The following is an 18,208-nucleotide window of genomic DNA, read 5'->3' as shown; positions in this document are numbered from 1 at the left end:
ATCAGAAAAGTTGGTTAACATGTGTCGTGCGGAATGTCACCTGACCAATATGAAGGGAGTATCAGTTACAGGCGATTGTCAAGGAGAAAATTGAAGTGAAAATGGTGGGCACAATTTTTTAAGAGTAAAAAAAAATGCGGGCAAGTGTGCGCCAACATCTTGAAGGGTCAGAATGGAACACAGGAGACATTTAAGTGGAGGCAATACATTGACACATTTTCTAAAGGATGATGACACTTACCATAGGATTTGTGCAACAGAACTCTCACATGCTGCACTGGACTATGGGAAGTATAAGTGATGGCAGAAGATGGATGGAACAGCATGAACCACTGCTACCAAAAAGAAGTTGCAGAGGTGTATGTGCAGTCAAAATGAGCAAGGGGTAGTGGTTGTGTCAGTGTACATATCGCATGACATTTTGAAAAGATGTCACACCATTTCTCCTTCACTGTTTTGCACTCATATTGTCCAGGAGATTACTGTCTGTCATCATCAGTGACTTAATGCTCATGTACTGCAAGACAGATGGTTCACTGAATTTGTGACCACAGAGCTTGCACTGTAACTGCAGTCCGACTCCACTTGAGCAACACTGAGGCAACTGCCTCATATCATCATCATCCTCAGCAAAAGAACACACGTCTGCAACATTAACTTAAAATTACATCTCACTGTCCATCAAGGAATGGTACAGGTCAATGAATAGGCTTAACAAATAGCACACATACCTCAGCAAGGGAGCACATGCAGTTGTCCTAGCCTTGCACAGTCGCAGTGTTTTATATCTGACCTATGACACACAGTTTCATGAACAAGAACTCGAAGCATATCAGCACGGCTGTCACCAGTCCATTCAGTTGAAAGTAGGGCGAGGAATTCTTAGATGTTTTTGCTTGCAAAATAACCTTGAGTATTTTTTTACATGTAAAATGAAAAATATGGTTCAAGGCAAGAACTTGGAACTAGAATGTTGCAAAAAGCTTGTCCAATGCAGACGTGGTCCTGGTAGGTCAACTTCTAGAAAGGTGATCTATGTACTATGTTCTATGTTTGAGCACTCACCATCATTGCAATTCATCATGAGCAGCAGAGAGATTATATTATAGACATTGGCAATACTTTTCTATTTCAACGTGTGCAATCATTTTAAAATGTAATGAGAAATTTCAGACTCGTGCACAATTTGGCTCAGCATTGGCTATGCCACCTAGCCACAATGCTGTGGCACTTCTTTCACTTTGTATTAATTTAGCTGCTTTCAGCATTTTCTGAGTGAACTAAGCTCTGGCAGTCTCCTACAAGCTTTAAGGTATTTCACCTTGTAAGCAGTATGCTTAGAACACCATGTGCTCTTACAAGCATGCCAGACACTCACTGCTAGCCTGATAGCAGCTGCACCTTGCATAATTGCAGAAGATAACGCTGCTCATAAATAAATCTGGGAAGCAAATTTTGACTTCCACAGCTTCCCATTTTGCATACTAAAGTGCATGTTACTGAAATTATTACTTTTTCTTTTTTTAAAGAATGCTATACAAAAGGGTATAGTGCCCACCAGGGAGCAACTGTTGCTATCAATGTTCTGCTTTATTAAGTGTCATGCATTTGTGGACCAGAACCAGTTTATTCCCTTTGGTTTCTTTAGGGTTAGTATACTTATAAGGACAGTGTGATCCAGTCTAATACACTGCCTAGACTTTCTGTTCAGTAACTAACATTACATAAAATAAGAACAGCGCGAGAAACAGGGACAAACGAAGAAAGACATACACGGCGCTGAAGTCGGCACTGTGTGTGTCTTTTTTCATTTGGCCCTGTTTCTTGTTCTTACTTTAAACATGAACTACCAACATGCTTAACTCTCTACCTTTCATTACACTGCAAAACTTCACTGGAAAGCTGACATGTGGAGAATGACTAAATGTGCAGATATATCAGACAGCAAGCACCATGAGAAGCAAAGCAGTCTGGAACATGAGGCAGCGGGAAGTTCAAGCAAGCATCTTTATTTAAATAGTCCTTCAATAATAAAACTTGAATCAGACCCTTAGCTGAAGTGATTCTAGCAGGAAGGCATCTGGGTTGGGAATTTCACACAGAAGACCTGGAAAACAAAAAGAGGAAAACATAAGTCAAATGACGTCTTTCTGCCAACACAGAACACAAACACTTCAACAGCAAGAAACTACAACCAAGATAAAACAAAACATGGTTAAAAGAACAAGAAACTACAATTCTCTTAGTTCAATTCAAACACCAGTTGAAATAGCCTTGAAGCCATGCTGTTTACTATCAAAGCTAAAGATCTAACAATACAAATACAGTAAACTTCTGTTCATTCGACTCCAGTTAATTCAATTTTTCAGTTAATCCCACCCCGGCCGAAGGTCCCAGCCTGCGCCCATGTATTTCATTGGGCCCAAACTTTGCTTTACCACAGAACACCAATATATGGCGGCAAAGTTGAAGTTAGGAAACCGGCAACCCGAGTGCAAGACATATTAGACCCTTGCCCATTTTTCTTGCTAAATAATTGGGCGCACGTTAGATTTCTTCTTTGTTTACGAGCTTTAATGAAATTTCTATGTTAGTTTCCTACTTTGAACACATGGTAAGTGGGCATGCATTTCATTTGGGGGCATGTTATAATCAGGAAAATACTGCCAAATTAATCATCGGTATGTTTTGGAGTTTTTTTCTGCATCTTGTTCAATTCGACCTGCCGGATAATTTTTTCATTTTCGTCGTTCCTGTCAGGGTCGAATTATTGGAAGTCCACTGTACATCACAAATAATATAGGTAAGGTAGCCACTAGCAGCCAATTTGGTCCAAGTGAAAAATTTAAGCTGATGAAGTTCATGAGCGAAAAACTGTCAGCCTAATACTTTATTCGAAAACCAATGGCCCACACACCTTATTCCATGTAAGCCCTTACGTCATGGCTACCTCACTAGCCTGAACAATGATGTCAGTAAAAGATTGTGGTTTCGTGGCAAACAGTGAAGACCTGTATACAGCTACAAGTGCTCTGAGGGATGGTTGCCACACACATTACTGTTTCAGCATTCCGACTGAATATGCTGGCACTAGAATAAAATTTTACATTAAATACTAAATGCATGCAAATGAGAGATGATGTTGCAGCTGCAAGCACAACTGCAGTAGGCAGAAAGTGGCTTAAACATGTTGCTGTGCTAGCTGGTTCTAGTTGCAGCTTTACACAAGCATACACTTGGCATGTGGACGAAAGAGGTAGACAACAGCAAAGGCAAGAATTTGCAACTGGCAAGGCATACACAGCCAACATTATGGCATGGTAATAATTTGCTACACCTCTGTTATTGCATATGCTATATGGCTACACAGCTGGTCAAAATTTGTTGTGTGCAGTTTGCTCACATTTAGTAAATATACCATAAACTGAATTAACATTAAAATAATAAAAAAAAATTCTGCAGTTTTATATGCCAAATGAAGAAATGAAAATGCAAACAGTGGATGATGGGTGTGCTAGAAGTTGGACACAGGTGAACTGAGTGGCACATGTGGTGGGACGTAATGAAGGGCCTTTACATCAGTGTGCCAAAGGCTTGTGTGCTGCCTGAAAATGAAGTCACTGCTCCGAAGCATCAGAGACCTCACATTTGCACTATAATAGTCACACTTCTCTACATGAAATAAAACATTACTTTTCAACCTTGTAATCATTATCTGGATTCCTAATGAATTCTCTTTAAAGATGCCAATCGCGAATAGGCAAATATGACTATATCCCCTTGTTGACATGAGGGAAATCAAAATGAGGGCTTAAATGGCCCATGACAGTGGCACATGACCAGTCTGCTGATCCTTATGTGTATGTAAACTATTGTCCTTTTTCTCTCAGTGAACCATGATGAACATTTCAAATTACTGCTCTTGTGAAAACAACTACCAGTGAACTAATACCGTGCAAAATTATAAACTTAACCCTTTGAGGGTCAATGACGTAAACATACGGCGCCGTTAACAAGTCCGAAAATGGTCGATGCCGTATATTTACGGCGCCGTCTGTACGTTTAAAAAGCGCACCAATTTCCTAACTTTTTCTTTTCTGTCATGTGCTGCCACTATGTGGGAATACAGGGAATTTTTTTCGTGCCCCACCCTCTCTTGGTTTTCGTTGCATGGTTTGTTTTAGAGCTAGTTTGCTCCCGCCCGTCTATATACTACCGCTCGCGGGCGTGCCAAAAGCCAAACTGCCGCTTGTGGGCGGCGGTTTGTCTTTTGTTCCGTGGGCGGTTTTGGCTTCTTGTGCTCGCAAAACTGATGGCTATCTCGTTACTAATCGCTCAAAGGGCGACCGCCTGTCTCTGGCTCATTTAGTGTTCACAGGGGTGCACATAGGACGGATACTGCCGTGCATGCTTTTCTGCTGCATTTTTTTTTTGACACTCGCGAAAACTAATTGCCTCTGGTTGGCGATAAGATGAAGATTAGCGGAAGTTTGTCACATGTTTTGCTTTTTTGACGGGCATACAACCACACAGTTTTCTTGAGTGCGCACACCTACGCAGTTCGATTACGCTATGGATTTACATATTAGTGTAAGAGCAGGAACATTTGTGTCTTGCGGAATATTCTTGTGTGCGCATTTTCAAGCCCTTGAACTATGTGTATAAAAATGCATCAAAATTTTAATTCTTCTAAGTTTATTTCATTTTTTATTGTTGTTATTTATGAATGAAGAGTACATATATACCAACGCAAAATATTTTTTTCTCACTTTATGGTCACCATAGAAAAATTGCTGTCAATTTTTTTCGAAATAAGTCCCTAAGAAGAATTGGAATCTGCAATAAAAAAATCGACCCTGGGCGGTCGCATATGGCGAAAAAAATCGACCCTCAAAGTGTTAGAGGGCCCCTCACCATAGCCTGTAGGAAATTTTTGTTAGAGACTGGAAGTTGGAAAGTGACATCCAGTCAGCATTCTATCAGGACAATTTTTTAAAAGGGTTTGGTAATAGTGGAGATAGAAGCAAATAAAATGTTTCAATGTGATGGCACAAAAAGGTGAGCTACCTGCGCTGCAAAAGTGGCTCTCTCACATTGCACTGACCAGCACTCGCAATCGATATTCCTCCACTGCCTTTTCCCATCTCCGAGTCGACAGACCACAAGACGTATATGTCAAGACAATCCCATCTCCCCCTTTCTTTCTTGCTGTGTGGTGCGTTTCCGGTGGTGGTTTTGTGCATTCTGCGTTTCATAGGTGTACTCAAGTTCGCATTGCTGCTGGCTATTTGTACACTGCAGGTAGCACATGCAACATGGAGGTGAGAGCTACGACATCCACCATCTTTACTGGCTGGAAGAATGGCTGATCTGAGGAGTAGGGTGTGCAAGCTTTCATTAGAATTTTCAGCTGTTCTTGTTACAGACATTGTCGTAATTCTTTGCAATGCAATCGTTAGTGCATTACCTAAGCATCACACTTGTTTGTTTGCAATACCCAATCCTGGTGAGGTGCTCTTATAAAGAATGTTGGTAAGCAATTACTCTTGCACAGTGAAGTGCTGTAGCTGCATAAGCCAGCACAGCAGTCAGCCCATGCAACTCTATAGGTGATTTCACTCTGCCAAGATGGCTTATGAAATGGAACATGTAAGTGGCCTGACAGAGAGCTTTTATCTGCTTAATACTGCATGTATGTCGTGCAGTTAAGAAAAGCTTCACCATAATACTTTAGCCCATCAGACAAACATGCCACCTGCTACATCAATATGGAGCAAGTGGTGTTGACAAAAATGCCTCTAGTTCTCACCCATGACATCACAATATTCCATGAATGACTGGCACGTCAGCACTTGTTCTTCAAAATTCCTCAGCAGCTTGTCCCCAAGTTCTAGGTGCTGCTGGTCATTGTGGCGGATATAATCTGCCAATGCCACTGACCAGCCATCATCATTGCTACAGGACACCCTCTGGAAATGTGAATAAATCATGTAAATGTTTAATGACATATTAAACAAGGGTTGATAGAACAACTTCAGCAACAACACTCTGTCAACATTTAGAATGATTTTTACCACATCAGGAGCAACCATAGGTAACAGGAGGTGAATATTTCGACAAACATTAATTTACATCAATGACAGTAATTACAGTGATAACTGCATGACAGTGAAGCACCTGAGCGAAACCATGCCCATGCCTATCAGCTGAGGCAGAGACACAACAGTGATGGTGTCTGGAGAAATGCGCACTAAGCAGACATGTACGATTCTTTTCATGCATGCTGCTGCTTAGCAGTCATTCACTCTAGGTTGTAAAACTTGTTTTTTTTTTTCTTATTTTTGGTGGCAAGTAGGCACGAGCTGCAATATTGTGTTTTGTTGTATTATTCGATACCATGCACGATTTTTTGTCTCCATCAGGTACAGCTTAAGAATGTTTTACTATAAACATTTGTTAAACATCCATTATACATCCTAATAGTGCACAAGACATTTTCTAACACCAAGCACTGAATTGTGACAAACCCTTTCCAAAATCATAGCATGCACTCACAGCATGTGTGGAATAAAGAGCCATGCTACGTAGAGTGCATGATACGATGTGCCGATATAATATGTACATATATGATATGTATATGATATAATATATATGATATGATATGATATTGTCGCGGTACAATGCGGACAGAACACAGGGAGACGTCCTTCACGAACAAGAGGACAATCTGTTCAAAAACGAACAGAGCAGAGACATGTCTTCTTCGTCATCACTCAATCTCACTCTGACCCACTAGGCGGAGTCCGTTAGTGCTCCCATCGTCGTCGTCGTCTGCATAGAATACACGCGTCATTTGTCCCTCCCTACGAGAGCATCGTCCCGATGCTAGACAAGAAATGTCACTTGCGGAAGTAAAGGCCGCTAGCATAGTTATTCGGTCACATACGGCTTCATGTGGACAACGTGCACAAGTTCACGACGGTGTGTGCGGCGCCGCGAACAGTTGGGATTATCAGGAACGACCTTGTAAGTGACATCACTGAGTCGCCGCAATACCCGATATGGTCCGAAGTATCGCCTTAACAGTTTCTCGGAGAGGCCTCGTTTTCATATGGGTGTCCAAACCCATACTCTGTCGCCGACTTCATAGGTAACTATTCTACGGTGAAGATCGTAGCGGCCTGCGTCGTAGTCTTGCTGCTGGCAGATCCGCAAGCGCGCAAGCTGCCGAGCTTCTTCTGCGCGTTGCGTAAACACATCGGCGTCCGTATCAGTGTCGTCAAAGTCGTGTGGAAGCATCGCATCCAGCATCGTTCGTACATCTCGTCCGTGAACAAGGGTGAACGGAGTCATGCGCGTCGTCTCTTGTTTCGCCGTGTTATATGCAAAGGTGATATACGGTAGGATGTCGTCCCAATTTTTATGTTCGACATCCACGTACATTGATAGCATGTCTTCAATGGTTTTGTTTAGGCGCTCTGTTAACCCATTGGTTTGTGGATGGTAGGCGGTTGACTTTCGATGGGCCGTTCCACTTAATAGCAAGACGTGATCTAAAAGTGCAGCCGTAAATGCGGTTCCTTGGTCTGTTATTACGACAGTTGGCGTGCCGTGTCGCAACACCACATGCTCAATGAAAAAGCGCGCTACCTCGGCTGCTGTGCTGCTCTGGATTGCCTTTGTTTCAGCGTAACGTGTGAGATAGTCAGTTGCGACGATAACAAAGCGATTGCCTGCAGTAGAAGTAGGAAGTGGGCCCAAAATATCCATTCCAATTTGATCAAATGGTCTTCGAGGGACCTGGACGGGTTGTAGGAGACCAGGTGGTTTCGTTGGAGGCGACTTGCACCTCTGGCAGTCGAGACAAGTGCGAACGTGATGTTTCACGGCGGTGGTAAGTCTCGGCCAGTAGGACCTTTGCTGCACTCTGGCTAATGTTCGCGTGTAGCCTAAGTGACCAGAAGTCACCTCGTTGTGGCAAGCTTGAAGTACTTCCGCACGAAGAGCTGCAGGAATGACAAGCAGATAGGGGGACCCAGTCGAAGAAAAGTTTTTTTGTAAAGGACCTTGGCCTGTAAACAAAACGACAACAGTCCTCTTGCGAAAACTCTAGGTGGTTTCGCAGATCTTCCCTCCAAGTAATTGATTAGTTCAAGCAACTCAGGGTTGTTCCGTTGTTGTTGCACGATGGTGGATGTGTCCATAACACAAAGAAATGCTGAGTCTTCTTCTTCCGGCGGAGCAGGTGACTCTATCGGCGATCGAGACAAGCAGTCAGCATCCGTATGTCGTTTCCCTGACTTGTACGTGACAGTCATGTCAAACTCTTGCAGCCTTAGGCTCCAACGCGCCAGTCGTCCAGAAGGATCTTTAAGGTTTGTCAACCAACATAGTGAACGGTGGTCGCTGATAACTGTGAAGTGGCGGCCATACAAATATGGGCGAAATTTCATAACCGCCCATACCACGGCGACGCATTCTTTCTCAGTTGTGGAGTAATTAATTAGCCTCTGTACGTGAGAGTGTTCTACTTGCATAGGCAAGCACTCTTTCTGTGTCGTCTTGCCGCTGCACAAGAACAGCTCCCAAGCCAACATTGCTGGCATCAGTGTGGAGCAATGTAGGAGCGGTCTCATCAAAGTGAGCAAGCACTGGAGGTGTCTGGAGACGTTGCCGCAAGTCGTTGAATGCACCTTGCTCTTCGTCGCCCCATACAAAAGCAACGTCGTCTCTCGTCAGGCGAGTTAACGGCGACGCAATGCGCGCAAAGTCTGCAATAAACCGCCGGTAATAGGCACAGAGGCCGAGGAAGCGCCTGACAGCCTTTTTATCGGATGGTACGGGAAACTGTGCGACGGCTGCAATTTTTTCAGGATCCGGCCGGACACCTGCGTGGCTGACGACGTGACCGAGAAACTGCAGTTCCACGAAGGCAAAGTGCCACTTCTGGGGCTTCAGGGTGAGGCCGGCGGCCCGTATGGACTGCAGAACCGCTTCAAGCCGTTCGAGGTGTTCTTCAAACGTTGCGGAGAACACGATGATGTCGTCGAGATACACTAAGCAGGTTTTCCACTTCAGACCCGAAAGTACAGTATCCATGAGGCGTTGGAACGTAGCAAGGGCAGAACACAAGCCGAAAGGCAAGACTTTAAATTCGTATAGGCTGTCTGGCGTCACGAAAGCAGTTTTTTCACAATCTCTCCGATTTGCCAATATCCGCTTTTTAAGTCCATTGAAGAGAAGTAACATGCCTGTCGAAGCCTGTCGAGTGAATCATCTATACGGGGAAGCAGGTATACGTCTTTCTTTGTCACCGTATTTAGCTTTCGGTAGTCCACACAGAAACGCAAGCTGCAGTCTTTTTTCTTAAAAATTAATTAAATTATAGGGTTTAACGTGCCAAAACCACTTTCTGATTATGAGGCACGCCATAGTGGAGGACTCTGGAAATTTCGACCACCTGGGGTTCTTTAACGTGCACCTAAATCTAAGTACACGGGTGTTTTCGCATTTCGCCCCCATCAAAATGCGGCTGCCGCGGCCGGGACTCGATCCCGTGACCTCGTGCTCAGAAGCCCAACAGCATAGCCACTGAGCAACCGCGGGTCTTTTTTCTTGACCAGAACTACAGGAGATGCCCAGGGACTCGTTGATGGTTGGATCACATTATCTTCAAGCATTTTTGTCACTTGTTGTTGTATGGCTTCACATTCTCTAGGAGCCACACGATATGGATTTTGGTGAATTGGTCTTGCCGTATCCTCTGTAATTATTCGGTGCTTTGTTTGAGGCATCCGACCGATGCTGGATGTCGACGCAAAGCAGTCGTTGAACTTGGCCAATAGCGTAAGAAGGCGCTCTCATTCGTGCTGCGACAAAGTAATGCTAACGTCAAGTACAGGAGCTGGGTCTTGCGTAGGCGCTTCTTCGAGTAGTGAACAGCAGCCATGTACATCAGCAACGGCGTCAAAATAAGCCACAGCCGTGCCCTTGGGAAGGTGCCGTGGCTCTGTGCTAAAATTTGTTAGCAACAGTTTTGTGCGCCCGTCGGTGACATTCACGATTCCTCGTACGACCGAGATACCGTGAGTAAACAACAACGTGGTTATTTGGTTGGCAACTCCTTCGCAACGGAACGGTATGTCACATGCTACCGAAACAAGGGCACACGATCGAGGGGGGATGACGACGTCGTCTTCTGTTAGACGAAATTAGTTGTGTTGCGGCGATAAGCAATGGACTAAACCGGAGCTCTTATAAAACGTCACCATGCGGTACGGGATGTTAATTACGGCGCCATATTCTTTTAGGAAGTCCATTCCAATAATAAAATCTTTGCAGCCTACAGGAAGGACGATGAAAGCGGCCACAAAAGAAGAATCCCCGATGTTAACTCTAGCAGTACATCTTCCAGTAGGCATCAGTAATTGGCCGCCTGCCGTCCTTATGTCAGGTCCTGTCCATGGCGGCTTTACTTTCTTCAGGCGGAGGACGAGTTCCTGACTCATTATAGAGAAGTCGGCACCAGTGTCGACTAACGGTGTCACCGGCTGCCCATCCACGAAAACATCAATGTCGGCGCTCACAATTTCTTCAATGTTTATCAGCTTCACGTCGTTCTGCAGCGAGAATGTTGGGGGCTTTTTAGTGTCTTGCGGCGGGCCTACAACCTTGCCCCCACAGGTCGCCGCCTTCAGTTTCCCCGACGGGGGCTGGGCGACCTTCGTCCTCGGAGCTCCGCAAAAGTACATCCAGTAGATGAAGCCATCTGACGTGGAGGGGTTGGAGAGCGCGACCGATGGCCGAAATCGGACCGATCATTGGGCACGGATTCGTCATTCGGGTGCGCTATTGGGGGTCCCTGAAAAGCAGCGTCATCGCGGCGTAGCAATTTGCACGTCAACCATAGGACCACGGACGAAGAGGGCGAAATGATGTGTCACGATGCCAGCAATGATGCGGAATATGGCCGGCGCCTCCGCAGTGAAAACAGAGTGGACGCCTATTGACAGTGCGCCATACGTCAGTTCTCCGAAGTTGTGGCCGTCCCGTAGCGTCGTTTTGCGGCGGTGACCAAGACGCACCACTTCAGCGATTGACGCGACGGGTCTATCTAGTGTCGGTGTCATGATCTTTTGAATTTCCTCTCTGATGAGCTCTCTGACCAACTCACGCAAGGAGTTCTGATACTCGGCAGTCACTGCGGCGGCATTGATTGTAGTACTGGTGGACAGTCGATCGTATTGCCTGCATCTTTGATGAAGGGCCCGCTCGAAAGCCGTAGCCTCTTTGATAAACTCAGCGACAGTGACTGGCGGATTGCGCACAAGCCCCGCGAACAACTGCTCTTTTACACCTTGCATGAGGTAGTGCAACTTCCTATCTTCGGTCATGTTCGGGTCGGCTCTACGAAAGAGGCGGGCCGTGTCCTCGGCGAACATTGTGACCGACTCATTAGGTTGTTGCACGCGTAGCTCTATCATTTGCTGGGCGCGGTCGCGTCGGTTGGCACTCGCAAAAGTTTCCGTGATCCTCTGCTGAAAGTCATGCCAGCTCAAGAGGCTACCCTCGCGGTTCTCGAACCAAGTACGGCCACTGTCGTCAAGGGCGAAATAGACGTGGGAGAGCTTTTGCTGCTCAGTCCACTGATTAATCTGTGCGACGCGTTCATACTCGTCCAGCCAGTCTTCAATGTCTTCGAAGACTGCACCGCGATAGCGATCGGGAACCAGCGGATGCAGAACGGTTACCTGTTGTGGATTGGGAAACCGACTGGTTTGGGGTGCTTGTGGTGGACTGGTTTCGGCCATTGCGAGATGTGAGGAGCTCCTGGAGAGAGGTGGTTGAAGAGCGGAGAACTCCGGGGCAAGGCCTAGCAGTCGACGAATAAAGCGATGCACGGGTGTCGTAACTGGTGACAGTGCGTTCGGGCTAGATGAACGACTCCCAGAAGGACTCCGACGCATCAGACGCGATCAGTATCCCGCACCTCCACCAGTGTCGCGGTACAACGCGGACAGAACACAGGGAGACGTTCTTCACGAACAACAGGACAATCTGTTCAAAAACAAACAGAGCAGAGAAACGTCTTCTTCGTCATCACTCAATCTCGCTCTGACCCACTAGGCGGAGTCCGTTAGTGCTCCCATCGTCGTCGTCGTCTGCATAGAATACACTCGTCAATATGATATACTATATGTACATGATATATGTACATGATATAAGTGCCTCCTAGTGCCTCTGATAGTGCCTCTGATTGCCAGCTTATAGCCTCAGAGATCTGGCACACATCTTGGAGGCCACAACCAGCTGAATTACGTGCTGACGAAGACGCTGCTCTGCTTTGGTGGCTGCTCTCTGTTGCATGCAATTTGAAAGGTGCGTTTAAAAACAACTGCATGCAATTCAATCATTTGACCTCTGGCACCCCCAGTAATTTCAATTTATTGCCTCAGTCTTCCTTTGCAGCAGCAGTGAAATTTCATTACATTGAAATGGTGGATAAACGTGCTTCGTTATCGAGGATTTTGTTATAATGAAGTTTGTTGTACTGAGGTTTAAGTGTACCAGGATTGTTTGAAGAGGGAAACAACTTACGTTAAAACTAATGAAAATAAAATTGCTTTGGTATTGACAAAAACCTCGCTGAGTGACAGAGGCCATACTGTTAAAGTCGTCAAAAGGGAACATGAAATAATGAATGAAAGAAATACGAGTGGATGCAGGCAGCCGAAAAATTTCCATGAGCAACAACACTTTATATAAACAGTGTCAAACAACGACAATGAACAATTATAATGACAAACTCCCAGTTACAAATGCACATGGATTAACCCTTTGTCAGTCACTGGGCCACATACGTTCCACCTGCAACCACAAGTGACAGCTGCCTCAAGTGCGCAGAGGGACATACAGAGCCACACAGAAACAGGTAGCGCCATATCGTAGAAGATAAAACTATAACTTTAAGTTTTTATTTGAATTGGTAGGTGGCACTAGTAGTTTGAGTTGTTTTCCTTGTTGCTATATTTCTTGGCTGTCGTAGCTCTTCAAGTGCGCAAATCTGGTTGCTCTTTCGCCTTGTTCTTTCGGGTCATAGTGGGAAGACGGCTCATCAATGGGAGGAGCTTTTGCAAGATCGGCTTAGTCTAATACAGCAGAACCTCGTTTATTCGTTTTGGAGAAAACCAAGAGAAACGTACTAGCCGGGAAAACGTACGATCCGAATAACTAAAAGAATTTGAGACTCAACTATTGTTGACATCTACGTAATGTGAAGCGCCGCACGAATTGTTGCGACCCGATGAGACGCCGACGCGTGTTGAGCTGGTGATGCTTCGGCAGCCCGAGACTCATTTTTTTGTTTACCTATTGCGTGGCGTTTTATTAGGAGGTAGAGGGGAAACTGAAATGAAATCGAGCTGGTGGGCGACGTCGAATGCCGCCAAAGCGAAACGTGATGCCCACATCGCTCTGCCTACAGCAGGGAACAGTGGCGCATTTGGACTATCGCCTACTAAAAACGTGCGGATGCTACCAATGGCACTACACACCACGCGCTGTAGAACAGATAGGTGAAGATGCTTATCGCAATAGGTGCTAGCTGTGAATGCCGCATGTTACGACTCCGGAGAGAAGCTTTGCTGGTACCGAAATGAAAAACTGAGCGCACGCCGGCGCTTTCATGTGAGACGGGCGGCTATATACTGTTCTCGATCGTGCGCGCCTCGCGCCTTTTCTTGTTCACATAGGATCTAGTAGTCGAAAAACTTATGCGATCACAGTCTGCAGCAGGGAACGGCGGTTCATTTTGGCATCATGCATCATGTGCTGTGAAATTGATAGGCGAAGATGCTCATTGCAATACGATTGGCTTGGCTGTGGTAGCTGTGAATGCCACATGCACTGGCGCCGGAAAAGATTTGCTGGTACCGAAATGAGAAACTGAGTGCGCACCGGCGTTTTCATGCAAGACAGGTGGGTGAGTATTGCACTGAAGCTGCCGCGGCGGGTAGCTATATACTGTTCTCAATCGCACGCGCCTAGCACATTTTCTTTTCTTGTTTACATGGGCTCTAGTGGCTGGAAACATATCATATTGTGGTGGACAGTACTCATAAAGCCCCGCGGTGGAAGAAGAAGAGACTGTACTAGCGCTATCAGGCATATAGGCTCGACGATGGTAGCCGCGACATCAACGCAGTCATCTGTTTATAAATGGCAATTCTTTGTGGGCCTTCTGTTCCTACAAGTTCGTGACTACGGACGTGATACCACATCACAACTATATACGTCTACCAAGTTTCTTCTTGACGCCATGGAACCGGCCATCGAACAACGACGTCTTGAAGAAAACGGAACGTCTTCCATCGCTGCACTCGGACTGGCCTTCGGACTGTGCACTCTGGTTTGTCCACATCGAGGCACAGTTTTGCCGTCACTGAGTCACATCTCAGGTGGCCAAGTACGACAACGTCGTGAGTGCGCTTAACCCGACCACTGCAGCTTTGGTCCGCGACATTTTGCTAGCTCCTCTGCCCGATGATCAGTACAATACCCATGAGCGGGAGTTACTATGGCGCACCACCGACTCTGAGTCGCGACGGATTCAACAGCTCCTCTCATCGGAGGAACTTGGTGACAGAAAACTGGCTGAACTGCTTCCCCGCATGACACCACTCCTGGGAACCTGTCCATCATCAACAGACTCGAAAATCCTTCAGGAGCTCTTCTTACAGCATCTACCAAACCAGGTACACATGATTTTGTGTGCCTCACCTACTACGATGACTGTCGAGGCCTTAGCGACGATGGCAGATCAGATTATGGATTCTTTCAATCCTGTGATATCCACAGTTGATCGTTGTAATGCACCCATTGCGACACAACCCCAGTTACAGCAGCACTTTGACGAACTCGACAGTTCAAGCATGCACCTTCCTGCGCAAGTAGAGGAGCTAACTAACCAGTTGGCTGCCTTACACTTTCGGCCGAATAACCATCAGCAGCGGCATTGCTCGCATGACTAAACCGTGTCATGCCCTCCGTCTTGCAACTTTCCGGGAAATGGTCAGGCCAGTCACTCATCATGGCTAGTGCTACTGGTTCTACATTGAGCTGTCTCTTCTACGTCACCGACCGTGTCAGAAAAGTTCGCTATCTTGTAGACACTGGTGCAGAAATTTGTGTCATTCCCCTTTTTTTCAAGACCGCAGAAGACATCACCATGACACATCTTTTCTCACTGCAATCAATGGTTCTAACATTAAAACATACAGCCAGAAATGTATCACTCTCGACCGTTGTCTGCGACGCCCTTTTCGATGGCTATTCACCGTCGCTGACGTCCGCGGGCTGATCATCGGCACTGATTGTCTGTGGAAGTTAAACCTTCTCACTGACCTTTGCAACTGCTGCCTTCTTGACTCCTAAACAAACCTGTCCGTACAAGGTATCACCACGTCTGCACCACCTTTGAGTGTCGTACAAGCACACACCCAGGTACCGAAACCGTGGTCCACCATCCTGTTGGAATTTTCAGAGCTGTTCGAACCACCCTTGCCAAATCGTCCAATAGTGCACAACATCACGCACCACATTGTGACTAAAGGAAGGCAGGACACTACAGGACGCCTGACCTCACCACTTAGCACCACACCGTCTGAAAATTGCAAAGCAAGAATTCGAACACATGCTCGAGTTGGGCTTCGTTCGTTCTTCTGCTAGCCCTTGGTCATCTGCTTTACACATGGTGCCCAAGAAGACGGGTGATTGGTGACCGTGTGGCGATTACAGCGCCTTAAAGTGACGAGTGACCGTGTGGCGATTACAGCGTCTTAAACAAAGTGACGATTCCCGATAGGTACCCTACACCTCACATCCACGATTTCACCGCATCACTTCATGGGTGCTGCATATTTAGCAAGGTGGATCTAGTAAAAACCTACCATCTGATTCCTGTCAAGCCTTCCAACATTCCTAAAACTGCAATCATTAGCCCTTTTGGCATGTTTGAATACGTGCGCATGCCATTCGGCCTCCGTAATGCCGCTCAAACCTTTCAGCGGTTCGTTGATCAAGTACTCCGTGGCCTGACTTGTTGCTTCGTCTATTTAGATGACATTCTTGTATTCAGTCACTCTGCTGTGGAACACGAATCTGACCTACGCGATGTGTTTGAACGCCTCCGTCAATATGGCTTGGTTGTAAACATCTCGTTGAGTGAGTTTGGCGTTGTTTCTCTCGATTTCCTGGGCCACCGAGTGGACGAGCATGGCATCCAACCCGTCCCATCCTGTGTCCAAGCCATTAAAGATTTCCCACATCCATCTTCCACCAAGCAATTACGGGCATTTCTGGGCCTCATCAATTAATATCACTGTTTCATTCCTCGTTGTGCCTGAATTTTGCAGCCTCTGCACATTCTACTCTCTGGCACACCACGAGCTAGCATGCCTATATCGTGGACTAATGCTGCTGAATCTGCTTTTATCTCTGCCAAAAATGCCCTTGCTACCACTACTCTGCTGGCACACCCGCAACCAGATGCTCCAATGTCTGTTATGGTAGACGCCTCTGACATACACTCTTAGACAAAGTTACACCCTTTGGGGTGTATCTCTGCCACACAACAATAATCATCATCTGCCTTGCTTGCGTTTCCGTTCTTGAAAACGCCGCGCCCGCTACTTTTCTGTCGGGAATGCTATGTCATGCTGATAACGCCCATGCCGTTCTTTACTGGAAAGTACCAGGCTCGCCGCGTTAAAGAAAGAAGGTGTGGACGAGACAGATGACGATTATTCTTGTGTGGCAAAAGGGTTTAATTTGTCACGGATTCATATAAATGCAAGCCAAGTAAATCGTTCCGACATTGACTTCGTCCGCCTCACTACCGCTCAACGCAGAGACTGTGAACTTCAAACACTCTGGACTGCCAACGATTCTCTGCGCTTCGAAGATATTACTTACTGCCTAGCTGCAACGTTGAAGTGATATGCGACATGTCTACGGGTTATCCTCGACCGTACGTTCCACAACAATTTCAGCAGCAAGTTTTTTGACGCACTACACTCCTCATCGCACCCTGGAGTATACACAACATCTGGTCACTTCCCGCTGCCTGTGGCCGCGTATGAACGCTGACATCCGTTGCTTCCAAGGATTAGGTCATGGGGACAATTGGTCAGCACTGTAAAAAGAACAGGAATGTGATGGTCGGCGATACTTATACGGGAAGTGTACATTCCAGTGACCTCAACAGTGCTGACATTTGCCACGCATAGGCTCATGTAGTAGCAGGTGTGAGAACCTTCTTCAGTCGACGATGGAGGTTACAACTCATTATGGACACCTGGGCTCCAGTATCTATTAACGCCGTCAAAGGGACACCGTCGACGTGAACATCAACTAAGTTCTGGTTCGTTGGGAGCGTCAATGGAGGATTTCAACACGATGAAGATAATGCACCACTACCCCCAGGAGCTGCATGGACTAGATGTCAGCAGGATGACTGACATCGACGGATACGTCAGAGGTAGGAGGCATACGGCGAAGTAAGTAACGACGTGGGTTGGCATAAGGGCGAGGAGACGGGGAAAAGGAGCTCGAATACGGCGACCTCCAGGAGGTGCAGCAATGGCGAGCGATGTGACCAATGCGGAGGCCACAGAAGCAAATGGGCTTGCCATCCGAAGTTCTCCACTCGGTTAGTTTGCGGTATCTGGGAAGGGAATACAGATCGCCGTGAGGTGAAGCAGTCAGCACCGGTCGGGCGTTAGGTCGGGAGACGGAGCAGGCAGCAGGAAAACCTAAGTTCGCAAATTCTTGCCATACAACTGCCTGAATGAGAAAGATCGCTGGGGCTGGTTGGTCAATGGTGGGTTCAAGTGAGCGTGAATGGAACGGCGCGGGACTTGTAGGCTCGAGTTCGTGGCAAACAATACGTGTGACGTGCTCATTTAAGGGTGGTGAAGCGGTAAGGTCAACGCAAGACGACGTCGCAGCGGTGTTAGGGAGCCAGGAGAACTGTGGAATGATGCGGCGGCTTTTGGTGAGCTCAAAGCGGTGGCATTCCTTTACAATGATGTCAATGGTGGACACATTGTTGAAGACCAACAAGTTGAAGGCGTCGTCCGCGATCGCTTTGAGTACGTAGCCGACTTTGTCAACCTCGGCCATTTTCTCGTCGACTTTCCGGCAAAGAGCG

At 46.5% G+C, this 18,208-nt stretch overlaps 1 protein-coding gene across 3 annotated transcripts in view; it reads right to left on the bottom strand.

Moving 5' to 3' along the window:
* Nucleotides 1–1,993: 1,993 nt before the first annotated feature.
* Nucleotides 1,994–18,208, bottom strand: part of poe (E3 ubiquitin-protein ligase-like protein poe) — a 590,397-nt gene continuing 574,182 nt past the window's right edge. For all 3 annotated transcript variants that reach the window (XM_055063706.1, XM_055063707.1, XM_055063708.1), the window contains 2 exons: nucleotides 5,810–5,969; nucleotides 1,994–2,107 (listed from right to left, as the gene is read on the bottom strand). In XM_055063706.1, the coding sequence (XP_054919681.1) occupies nucleotides 2,043–2,107; nucleotides 5,810–5,969 (225 nt within the window). In that variant the 3' untranslated portion in view covers nucleotides 1,994–2,042. The remainder of the gene's footprint in view (nucleotides 2,108–5,809; nucleotides 5,970–18,208) is intronic.

Source organism: Dermacentor andersoni, chromosome 1 (assembly GCF_023375885.2).
Source record: "Dermacentor andersoni chromosome 1, qqDerAnde1_hic_scaffold, whole genome shotgun sequence".
Classification (NCBI taxonomy): Eukaryota; Metazoa; Arthropoda; class Arachnida; order Ixodida; family Ixodidae; genus Dermacentor; species Dermacentor andersoni.
The sequence above is the reverse complement of the archived record's forward strand: the minus strand, read 5'-3'. Positions and strand labels throughout refer to the sequence as shown.